The sequence below is a fragment of the Microchirus variegatus genome, assembly GCF_963457635.1.
Source record: "Microchirus variegatus genome assembly, chromosome: 1".
Classification (NCBI taxonomy): domain Eukaryota; kingdom Metazoa; phylum Chordata; class Actinopteri; order Pleuronectiformes; family Soleidae; genus Microchirus; species Microchirus variegatus.
The window spans coordinates 46,513,391-46,525,994 of NC_139802.1; the positions used below are offsets into that span (position 1 = coordinate 46,513,391).

A 12,604-nucleotide genomic window follows, 5' to 3' on the forward strand; every position below is an offset into this window, starting at 1 on the left:
CTATCATAGACCATCAGAGATCATCAGAGATCATCAGAGATCATCAGAGATCATCACAGACCACCATCATAGATCATCACCACCATCACAGACCATCACAGACCACCATCACAGACCGTCACAGACTTAGACCATCACAGACCACCATCATAGACCATCATAGACCATCAGAGACCATCATAGACCATCATAGATCATCACAGACCATAACAGACCATCACAGACCACCATCAGAGACCATCAGAGACCATCATAGACCATCATAGATCAGCATAGATCATCATAGATCATCATAGACCATCACAGACCATCACAGACCATCACAGACCACCATCAGAGACCATCAGAGACCATCATAGACCATCATAGATCATCATAGACCATCATAGATCATCATAGATCATCACAGACCATCACAGACTTAAACCATCACAGACCATCACAGACTTAGACCACCACAGACCACCATCAGAGACCATCATAGATCGTCATAGACCATCATAGACCATCATAGATCATCATAGACCATCACAGACCATCACAGACCATCATCACAGACCATCACAGACTTAGACCACCATCAGAGACCATCATTGACCATCATAGACCATCAGAGACCATCACAGACCATCGCAGACCATCGCAGACCACCACAGACGGTCCCTGGTCCTGACTAAAGAGATTTTCCCTGGAGGGTTTTTCTTCTAGTCTGTGGTTGTTTGACATCCTGCTCCGACAGGAAAGTGACACAGGAAAACACACAGAAAAGAGGCGAACGTTGAGAAAACGCATGTTTGCGTTAGACTCGACCTGAGGCTAAAGCAAACTCTGTCTTCTCCCGTTTCACAATCATCACTTTTAGGCTGAACGTCTGTTTTTCCTCGACCGGCCTCCGACTCTGAAGTGTTTTAACATTTTAAATAAATCGAGATATCGTTTGGATAGATTTAGATCTAAATCGTGACTAAACTTGATGCCATTTTGTCCTTTCACCACCACCTGTCTTGGCAGATGCTGCACATGTTTGAGTCTGGTTTTGTTGTTTCTCTTCTTTCTTTAATATATGTTACTATGTAAAGAGACTTCATGATAGAGATAATGTTGTGTTTAGGGCCAGACAAATAAAACTGAACTGAATTGAAAATTGAATGAAATAGTACTTATCTTTATGTCTTATCTTTACCTTATTTGGTTTATTTTGGAGTTAGGGTTGATTCATTTATAATAAATTTTAGTTAATTAATATTCACGGTCAGGCCCCATAAAGGCTTGGGCCGGCCCTGCTGACTTAATCTGCTTTATTTGACAAAAACAACCAAACGACGTTTTAAATGTTCACTCCTCACTTTGACCTTTTATTTTTTATTTTTTTACAAAGTCTGATACAGTAGCAACAATCCACAATTTTAAATTAAATACAAACGAAACGATGAAAGCTTCAAAGACAAACACGGACATTGAACGTAGATAAAATATATTAACTTTGCAGTTTTCGTTGCAGCCACGGTTTTCGTGTACCAGCCACAGTTTTAGGTTCATAAATCATTATTTACATGAATTTGATAATTATTCTATAATACAGAGGGTTCACTTTAAGCCGTGCTGACTCTCGTGGTGTCGCCGCAGATCCACTTTGCGCTGGAAGCCTTTGGAGCAGATGTCACATCCGAAGGGTTTGAAGCCGGTGTGTTTCCTGCTGTGTGTGATCAGGTTGGAGCTCTGGCTGAACGCTTTACCGCACACCTGGCACTTGTGGGGTTTCTCACCTGCAAAAAAAAAAACAAAACGAGAAGATGATTAAAATCTATAAAAAGGCGGAGATGACTTCTTCACGCACGGCTGAAGAGCGCCGCCATTGTTAGGGTTTGTCGAACGTTTAGCGGACGACATGAATGTTCCTTTGACAGAGGCTCGGTGAAGCAGGAAAAGCAGATATGCAAATGACCCGGCACATTTGTTTAAGTTTCCTTTTTCTGATTTATCAGCACTTTTTATTACTCCTGGAAACAGTTGCTGCTCTCTGCACCTGGAGAGCAGATCACCACGGCGACGGCGACGGTGAGCTCACCCGTGTGAATGTACGTGTGCTTCTTCATGTCCGACTTCTGGTGGAACCTCTTCCCGCAGAACTGACACGGGTACGGCCTGGTGTCCGAGTGGATGAGCAGGTGTGTGGACAGAGTGGACGAGCGCTTGAAGGACTTCCCGCACATTTTACACTCAAAGCTTTTCTCCTGTTCAACGACAAAGACACAGGGTTAGAGTTAGAGTTAGAGTTGAAGCTAGAGATAGAGATAGAGTTAGAGTTAGCGTTAGCGTTAGGGTTATAGTTAAAGTTAGAGTTAGGGTAAGAGTCAGAGTTAGAGTTAGCGTTAGAGTTAGCGTTAGAGTTAGCGTTAGCGTTAGCGTTAGAGTTAGCGTTAGGGTTATAGTTAAAGTTAGAGTTAGAGTTAGAGTTAGCGTTAGAGTTAGCGTTAGAGTTAGAGTTAGCGTTAGAGTTAGGGTTATAGTTAAAGTTAGAGTTAGCGTTAGAGTTAGAGTTAGCATTAGAGTTAGGGTTATGGTTAAAGTTAGCGTTAGAGTTAGCGTTAGCGTTAGAGTTAGAGTTAGAGTTAGCGTTAGAGTTAGGGTTATAGTTAAAGTTAGAGTTAGAGTTAGCGTTAGAGTTAGAGTTAGTGTTAGCGTCAGCGTTAGGGTTAGCGTTAGGGTTAGAGTCAGAGTTTTCATGAAAAAAAATTACAGTACAAAATAAAATACATTTCAATTCTGCAATGTGAAATCCTCATTTTAGACCTAAAAGCAGAAGTTTAAAATAGCACATTCTTTGTTTTATGACTGGAATTGGTGATTTCATTTTCAGGATAATCAAAAAAAACTGAATACGTATCATACTTTTTAGCTCATTTAAGTATGAACAGCTGTGTGTATTATCGGATACTGGGGATATTTGTATACGTTTTTATCAGTCAAATAAAATCGGCCTCTTTATTCATTATTTAATTTAAATATGACCCCATGCCAAACCACCATGATTGTCCGTGATGAGGTGACATCACAGCTTCCCCCGATGTTTGTTAGCATTTTCAGAAACACAGAAGCTACTTCCTCTCAGACTTTTACTTTGTACTTTAATGATATGTTTTATTTTTATTTGTGTGTTTTTATGTAAGAGAATAAATAATCATATTCCTGGAAAAACAGAAAGGCTCAATCCTGCCTCTGTCACGATTCTGTCATTGCTAGCACGGAGACTGTGAGCATAGTTAGCATAGCATAGCGTCTCTACGTCGTAAAACACGAATAAAACCCGGGCTAACCACTGTTAGCGACAGCAGTCAATATCAACGCTCTACGTGGTTATTCTTAAAAACATCAACTTTACGACTGTGTACGACTGATTTACGCCAAAATGCACGCGTGGCGGCCATTTTGGAATCCTATTTCGGGGGTCTTGCGACAACTAACTTAACCAGAATCTAAAATTCCAACGTTGTGACAAACCTGAGAGTGGACGTTCATGTGCTGCTCCAGACTGACGGCGTGACCGAAGGTTTTCCTGCAGATGCTGCAGCCGAACGGTCGGGTGCCGCTGTGCGAGCGCCTGACGTGGACCTCCAGCCCGTGAGGAGTCGAGAAAACCTGGAAACGGAGTCGGACCCTGATCAGCAGACGCTCGGCAATCGCTCGGATGTTCGCTCTGTGCGTCTTAAAACACAGATCATTGTCCTTCTACACTGTGTGTGTGTGTGTGTGTGTGTGTACCTTGTCACAGGTGATGCAGTGGTAGGTGTTGGAGGACGGCGAATAGTGCGTGCTGCAGTCCAGAGGCTGCTGCAGCGGCGGGCTGCGGCGGATGTGCGTGCCGTACAGACTGCTGGCGTGCTGCAGCACCGTGGGGCTAAAGGTCACCTGGCGCAGATCGAAGGAGCCGGCCATGGGGTCCCAGGCGTACGCCGGTTTGTAGTAAGGAGGGAATTCTGCAGGGTGAGGCTCTGAGGACACACACACACACACACACATAGAGATTTTAGAGCCAATAGACAAAATGCTGCTTTAAAGGTGCAGTGTGCAACATTTAGGAGAGTTTCTAAATGTTGAAATGTTTGTTTTTGTAACTTGAGAGCTTTCTACGGTTCTTCTAAGGTTGTTTTTCAAATCAAAAAATTGTAGTTCACGTCACTGATTCTTACGCACTGGACCTTTAAGTCATTTTAAGAAGCTTTAAGAATAATAATAATAACAACTCTCTGTGTCCGCCCCTTTCCCAAAGGACTACGGTGGCCTTCACAGACCACAAAGGACGTCGCCATCAACAGAAGGTTTTATTCTAACGACAAACAAACACAGTGTTTCTATAATATAATCAGAATCTTCTGAATCTTTTACTTTCTGTTGCAAATGTTTGCCCAAAAACCGAGAAAGCAGTTTTCTGTTTTTATTAGTGTGTGTTTGTTCTTCTGTGAGCAACTTCCTGTTTGTTTGTTTGTTTGTTTGTTTGTGTTTGACGGTTTAATGTCAGTTTGTTTTTCAAACCAAAAAAAAGAATGACATCCCTTCTGGTCTGTGAAGGCCACCGTAGTTCACGTCATTAGATGTCACTGATTATTTTAAGAAGCTTTAAGAAGATTTCAGAATAATAATAATAATAATTCTCTGTCTCCGCCCCTTTCCCAAAGGACTACGGTGGCCTTCACAGACCACAAAGGATGTCGCCATCAACAGAAGGTTTTATTCTAACGAAAAACAAACACAGTGTTTTTATATAATATAATCAGAATCTTCTGAATCTTTTACTTTCTGTTCCAAATGTTTGCCCAAAAAGCAGTTTTCTGTTTTTATTAGTGTGTGTTTGTTCTCCTGTGAGCCACTCCCTGTTTGTTTGTTTGTTTGTTTTGTTTTTAAAGTATGTCGTCACACATCCCATTCTCTTATCATGGACAAAACTGTAAAAACAAACTAAAATAACATAACAGAATGTATTATTCGTGTGCAGGATCAGACAGAATTGAATCCAGATTTGATCCAGATTACAGATTTGGCGTTACATCAGGATGTAATTTTATCATGTTTATGTCAGATGTCAATGGTTATAAGCAGGTAAATCGTCTAAATGGAGTTTTTTCTGGGTTAATTAATCAAATGAATGGATTAAAATGAGTTTAATCTCTGCTGTAGAGACTCACCTGTGAGCAGGTACGGCTGCATGGGAGCTGCAGGAGTTCTGGCTGGTTCTGGGTGAACAGGTAAAGGACATGAAATCTCTGTCTCCTCCTCCTTGAATGATGAAGGCTGATGATGATGATGAGGAGGAGGAGGAGGAGGAGGAGGAGGAGGAGGAGGAGGGAGCTGCTCCTCTGACTCCTCATGTGTGTGTGTGGGGCCTGAGCTGTGAACCTCTGCTGCTGCAGCTTCTGTCAGAATATTAAAATAACACAAACATGAAATAAATCAATAACTCCTGCACATTTTACTGTTAATCAACATTTTTTATTCCTTATATTATTATTGTGTTGAAATGTTTCTCATGAAACAAATAAAGTTTTTTAAAAACTTTAAACACTCGCATAATTTATGCACAAATACAAGAATAACGACGACAGTCATAATAAATGTCATTTAAATCGTTTATAAAGAGAATATAAGAGTTACCTGTGGTGCGCGTGAGGGCCTTCAGCTCGTCCTCGTGCGGCCGGTGAACGTTAAAGGACGTGTTCCGTTTGTTTTTCACCAGAAATGAACGCGGCATGTTGTCATCCTGCAACATATTAATATTATTATTATTATTATTCATTGAATCAGCGACACAGTCACTCTTTATAATAAAATAAAATCGAACATATGTTCATAGAAACGTTGACGCGAAAGACTTTTCGTCCTAAAATGACGGATGTCATCATCCATATGGTAAAGTCACGTCTTAACACACGAGTCAAACTTCGTTTTTAACGCGCCGAAGTAAAAAATGACATTAAAGCACATATTTTAAAATAGTTTCCTTGATATTTTTCTGCGGTAAAAAAGTTTTTTAAAAGTTTTAAAGTGTTTCCAGGCGCGGCGGTTACTCACCGTTAACAGGGAAACTATCCCGGGAAGAAGAATGACAGGCGTCCGGGTAATACTGACGATAATAATAATGATATTAATGATAATAATGATATTAAGTCTAACAGAAAGGCTTCAGAGGCAGACGGACAATCTTCAATCCTGTCCTTAAAAGGGAGAAAAGCAAAGCTGCTGCTGCTGCTGCGTCTTTTCTCCTCCCTGATTTCAATCAGATAATTTCGCAGGAGAATCAGAGTGTGGTTTCAACCAATGACGAGGCCAAACGGCACATGGAAATTTGCCTAGAACAACACTGGGCCCTAATACACACACACACACACACACACACAGAGAGACCCTGCAGCAGCAGCAGTTATTACACCAAACAACAGGTGAAAAGAAAATCCAACCCCAATTTAATCCGATAAATTAAACACCTTTAAATACATTCAAACGAATTTTACCCAGAGATTTTATTTAATTTGGTTTTATATATATATATATATATATAATATATATATATAAACATTTTATCAAAAACATTTAATTTAAAATAAATAGAAAAAACTATATATATAGCAGTTAAGAATTTAAGAAAAATCCCACCGGATATTTCCACCTAACAACAATGTTTGATTTACAGGATTCAATCGAAGTAATGTGTGTGTGCGTGTGTGTGTATGCGTGTCACATCATATGAGAGTGCAGCACCTCCAAAGATACACACACCAAACCAGTCCGGGAGAGTTTTCTCCCACACACGCACACGCACACACACACGCACACACACACACACACACACACACACACACACACACACACACACACACACACACACACTTTAGGACACGTGTAAATACATTCATAAAAAAATAGAAACTTAAAAAAAAAAATTAAAATTAAAAAAATCACTATATAACATATATAATATATAACTGTCGATTTGTGACGTAATGTGTTGTGTTTGTTTTTTTAAAAAGTGCAGAAACTCATCAGAGACATAGATTTACTTCTTTAAAAAAAAGTGCAAGTGCGACACCTTGTGGTAAAAAAAATTTGCACCAGAATTGTACTTTTTAAATTAATTATTTATTTATCAGCTCTGTATCACTTACTAAAACAAAACACAGCAGCTGAGTAACTTATATAAAATAAATATTAAATAAATAAATAAATAAAATCGTAATACAGTCATTTACACATGAAACATTCGCTTTGAAAAAGAATATTGATTATAAAATCATATATATGTTTTTTTTTGCCGTTTCTTCCTGGTTGTGTGTGATTGTTGTCTTTATTGTCTTGTTTCAATAAAGTTTAATTCATTCAAATACAAAGTTTGTGCTAACTCTACGTTTTGCTATCTCGAATAATCTTTACTTTATATTTCTAACGAATACCAGCATTATTTTTTAAATATTCCTAACTATTGCTAACATTAATTCTAATCGTCTAAACTATTGCTAACTTAACCTTTGTCATTCCTGCCTGTTGCTAACTAATTAATTTTTAAATTCACAACTAATGTGAAATTACCTTTTCCTATTCCGGGTAGTTAGCGATAGTTGGAAATATATATTTAAATAATGTTAACAATGGTTAGCTGCAAAATAAACGTACAACCATTTAGAGTTAGCAAAAGTAGAGTTAGTAATAGTTAGTGTATCAGAATTATTAGCAAGAGCACGGAATACCAAAACTAATACTAATATTATTGTATTATGTTTTTGTATATATTTCTAACTATTGCTAATATTAATTCTGATCGTCTAAACTATTGCTAATTAAACATTTGTTATACCTGACTGTTGCCAATTCTAAGCTAACATTCAATTTTACATTGATAACAAACGCAAACTTATTCCGCATGATTACTAACATCAACTCTGACGCTTTTGCTGTTCTAAGTTCTATTAAAAAAAATATTATTTTTATTTTTTTGCTTTTCTCAAATATCGCTAACTTTGTTTTGACCTTCGTGGGCTTCCATACACAACAAAAACTGAAGTTTAATTGACGCATGCGCTCTTCACATGTGGGTCACGCGAAACCGCATCACTTCCACCAATGAGGACACTGTGGGAAAACAAGCCGAGACAAAAGCGTGGACACCTGCTGGGGACACGGGTGTGGATTAAACATCTGAGTCATGACGAGCGGTTTAATCTGACCCGTGTGAGATTATAACCCGGGTAAAGTGGCGGTGAAAGTGGCGGAGCGCTAACTCGCGGGGATTATTTCGCATGCAGCCTGACAGCGGAGGCACACGGCGGTGGGATGGGCTGTGAGGTGTTCAAGATGGCGGCGCCCTGTGGAGTGCAGCTCCTCTAACAGGTAAACAGCTTCGTTTATTAACATTTAATGTCCTTTTCTCACAGGAAACGCCGACGCATTCCGCTCGTTTCGCCGCTAACGACGCGCCCGCTGCGCTTTTTCGCCGGGCGAACGCGAACCGGCGGAGAAACGAGTCCCCGACCGAGTGTGCTCGCTGCTCCCAGCTAGCGTTAGCTCTCGGCGGCTTGTTTTTCTCCAGTGAGCCGCTGATGTTCGCAGCGGATGTCGGTGCTTTTTTTGTTTTTTAACGCATCGTGGTGAATTTCTGTGCGTGTGCTGTTCACGCCGGGTCCCTTTGTTTGATAAAAGCTGCTTATGAGTTTATATAAAGAGGATAAAGTAAAGCTAACCCTGCCCATTGTTCTCTGAGAGTTGTTTACGACAGTAAACGACAGTCAGCAGCAGCAGCACTGGTCACTACACACACACACACACACACACAGATATTCTGCTGTCCATTTACTGTTATTGTGGACATAATGTGTCCTCTAACACCTTTAACTTTCACATCTTACAGTCACATCCTTATCTGAATTATACATGTAAACCAAAATCCTGGACTAAACTCCTAAATAGTCCTTTTTAAAGACATGACAGACACTGAGGGCTAAATAAAAATGTCCTCTGTCTCCTACAACATCACATATTTCTGCCCAACCCTTATCTGAATAATAAATATCATCTTAGAACCTGGTATAAAGTCTTAAACGGTCATATTTAAAGACATGACAGACTCTGGGGACTAAATAAAAATGCCCTCTGTCTCCTATATTGTCACATCTTTCTGACCCATATCTGAATAATAAATATTAGGGATGTGAAACTTTGGGTGGCTCAAAGTCGATTCAAAATCGATTCTCGGTTCAAAAATGTATACAATGCATAGTGTGTTAAGGCAAATTATGGCATCAAAACAATCCAGTTTGTATAAGATAATGTGATGATGTGATCACACAAAGGCAAACTTAAGACAAAAGTTAACATTTATTCATTCAAAACAAATAAAAACTTACTGTACAACAAAAATAACTTAACATAAATTAAAGCGTAGGCTAGCTGCCTTTTTCTCCCGGAAGTTACAAAAATAAAGTGTACACAAATAACACAAACTGGTGTTTTGTGTGGTTTTTCAAAATAGAAATTTAATAAAAGAAATTCTAAGAACCTGGTCTGAACTCTTAAACAGTCATTTTTAAAGACATGACAGACTCTGAGGACTAAATAAAAATGTCCTCTGTCTCCTATATCGTCACATATTTCTGACTAACCCTTATCTGAATAATAAATGTCATCTATAAACCTGGTATAAAGTCTTAAACGGTCATTTTTAAGACGTGACAGACTCTGGGGCCTCCCCCAAAACGTCCTCCGTCTCCTATATCGTCCACTTCCCGTGGTTTATAAATCAAAAATGGTCTTTTAAGGACACAAGAATCCATGTGTTACAGCGTATGATTTCAAAGTCATCCTGTGTTCTGTGCGTCACTCGTGGATTGAGATTATTAAAAGTAAAAGACAGGAACTGTCAGAATAATGTGGTCAAAATAATAGGTACACGCTTGAATGACATTCATTCATTCAGTCTGAGTGAGAGACGCGTGTCTTAGTGTCCGACAGAAGACAAACATGTCCTTCTCTGTGAATTCTCACCAATGCTGCATGAGCAAGACAAAACTAGCTGTTTACGTCTTTATTTTTCATTTGTTGATTACTTATTTTTCCCTTTGAGCCACAGTAGCACACCTTGTTGTTGTGTTAAAATATAACACAGGCAGACGCTGATAATCTGCCAAATGCCTTAATGCCAGTTAAACTTCTAACATCTGTGTTTGTGCACATGTTCTTAAAACTTTCATTTCTGGACCAAATACAGAACAATCTCTCTGTATCTTGTTTATATTAAAAATTTCAAAAATGTTTTCCTGACTTGAGTGTAAGGTGAACTTATTTCCTTGTAAGGTTTCCTCGTAAACCTTTAGTCTTCTGTATGTTTAACTATTTGCGTAGAATCTATGCAAATGATTATTTAATTTGATTTATTTTGCATAGATACAGAGCAGCAGGAGGCAGAAAGTACATTTGACTTATTCAAAGCCTCCACCTTCGTATAAAATCTTAATAATATGTGTTCCAATAGACAAAAGCAGCACAAAAATAATACTTAAACATGTATAAACCACTCAGTGTGGCTGCAGCAACTAATAATCAATCACTAAATTAACTCTTTTGATCATCATGAAGTTTGAATGTTGTTTTTGAACATTTAAACTGTAAGCATTGAGAATTAATCCTAAAACTACTGCAGTTACACTGTTAGAAATAATCCTGATATATGTGGATATAAAGCTGCACACGGGTCGTTTCTCCGCTATGTAAATACAAATAACAAATAATCTACAGATTATGGTCTGTATCACATGTTCTTAAAATACACACTTATTATTACCTTTTCATGATAAAACCTGCTTTATTTTATATTTATTACAAACGGTGACATTGACCTTAAACTTCTGCTAATAATTCTGCTATAACACAAATAATTAGGCTTAACATGAAATAAGTTGTTATTCAGTGACTTTTAAATCTAATTTAGTTGATTCCATATATTTTTTATTCAATGCAACCTTTGCAATTCTCTGCAGCCTTTAAAACCAAGTCATCACAGATACTTCATATATAATAATCTATATTTGACCAGACGTTGAATCAATCACATAATTAAAAAACATTGGATTCACAAGGTTTTAACTCGAATCACTAATCCTGTTTACAGGACCAGGACCAGGACTTGGACCAGAACCAGAACAGTTTAACATTTTAGGGCAGAGATGTTTGTCTCTTTTATTTTTATCTAAACGTCCACAGGAGAAAAATCCTCCTGTTGGTTGGTTAAAAAACCAAATGTTATTTTCACTCTGTTCATACGTGGAAGTGCTCAGGCTGCTGCATAGAGCTCCTTTGTGCCCGCACACACACACACACACACACACACACACACACACACACACACACACACACACACACTGAGTGACCTGTCCCTGTAAGAACTGGGAGAAAAACATCCTGAGCTGAATCCTCCTCTCAGGAACCACATGACCGAGCAGTTAATTGATGATAAACAGGGAGACGATCGTGTTGTGATTCCGCACACGAGGACATATTCTCCTGCTTTTCTTTATTATTATTATTATTATTATTATTATTATTATTAGTAACAATTGAATAATAACAAAATTAGTGCTGCAACAACTCATCGATGACTAAATGAATATTTGACCTGATCCGTTTGTATGTGTATGTGCACACACACGCACGCGCAATATGTGAAAATAGGTCTTAAATTCACGATTGTCTGTTACGGATTTGAACAAAAACGTCTTCCTCTGGTGATTCTGTGGGTTTTCTTAAGGGTTAACCCTAACTGTGTCGTCGCTGCAGGGAGAAGAGCAGCAGCAGCAGCAGCTTCTTCTTCTCTGACGCATGACTTCACTGCAGATGACGTCACATCACATTTGTTTTTCCAAATTTTGCTGCACTTGTAAACGTCTCCGTTTGTAAATAAGCGACGCTCGTCTTTGTCTTTTGTTTTTTTTACTGAGCTGAATTCATCACTTTCTCCTTCACTGCTGCTGCTGCCGAGTGTTTCTCTGAGGGTTTGGAGGTGGATGATTGATAATGACCTGCTGATCGGGATTGTGATGGAGATTTTCATGGCTCCGCTGTAACCGGCCTCCGTTTAAAACCCCATAATAATTAGAAGCTAATATGCTAAAACCAAAACAAGTCTAGTTGTGGTTTATAATAGTGGGTAAATCGATATTTTCCACAAAGTTTTAGTTTTTAGTTTAAATTGTTTGATGTGTTTTTAAAGAAAAGCTTTTTTTTTAATTGCCAAGTACGATTTAACACATACAAGGAATTTGTTGTGGTGTCATTGGTGCATGACAAACAAGATCTCTCTCTATCTAAGATAAGATATCTCTAAATATAAACTAGTAACACTTAGAATCTAAAATATAACAATATAGATATAAGAACACAGATTTCTAAGTAAAGTAAAAGAGCTGTCGACAGAAGCTCTTTTACTTTTTTATTTCTACTGCATTTTATTGACTGTATTATTGCCCAGTCCTTATAAATAAAAGTATTTTTTATAATAATTGGCCAATTGATAAATAATAATGCAATGATTAAAGGTGCATTATGTAATAAATTATAAAATCCTCCT

At 38.4% G+C, this 12,604-nt stretch overlaps 1 protein-coding gene across 1 annotated transcript; it reads right to left on the minus strand.

Annotated features, from left to right (window-relative positions):
* Nucleotides 1-1,587: 1,587 nt before the first annotated feature.
* Nucleotides 1,588-5,746, minus strand: gfi1b (growth factor independent 1B transcription repressor; the record flags this gene model as incomplete). The annotated part of the gene is made up of 7 exons (XM_083910399.1): nt 1,588-1,766; nt 2,069-2,234; nt 3,502-3,639; nt 3,763-3,992; nt 5,184-5,289; nt 5,395-5,411; nt 5,650-5,746. The coding sequence occupies 7 exons, from the start codon at nt 5,744-5,746 to the stop codon at nt 1,588-1,590; spliced, it is 933 nt and encodes a 310-aa protein (XP_083766525.1).
* Nucleotides 5,747-12,604: the final 6,858 nt, after the last annotated feature.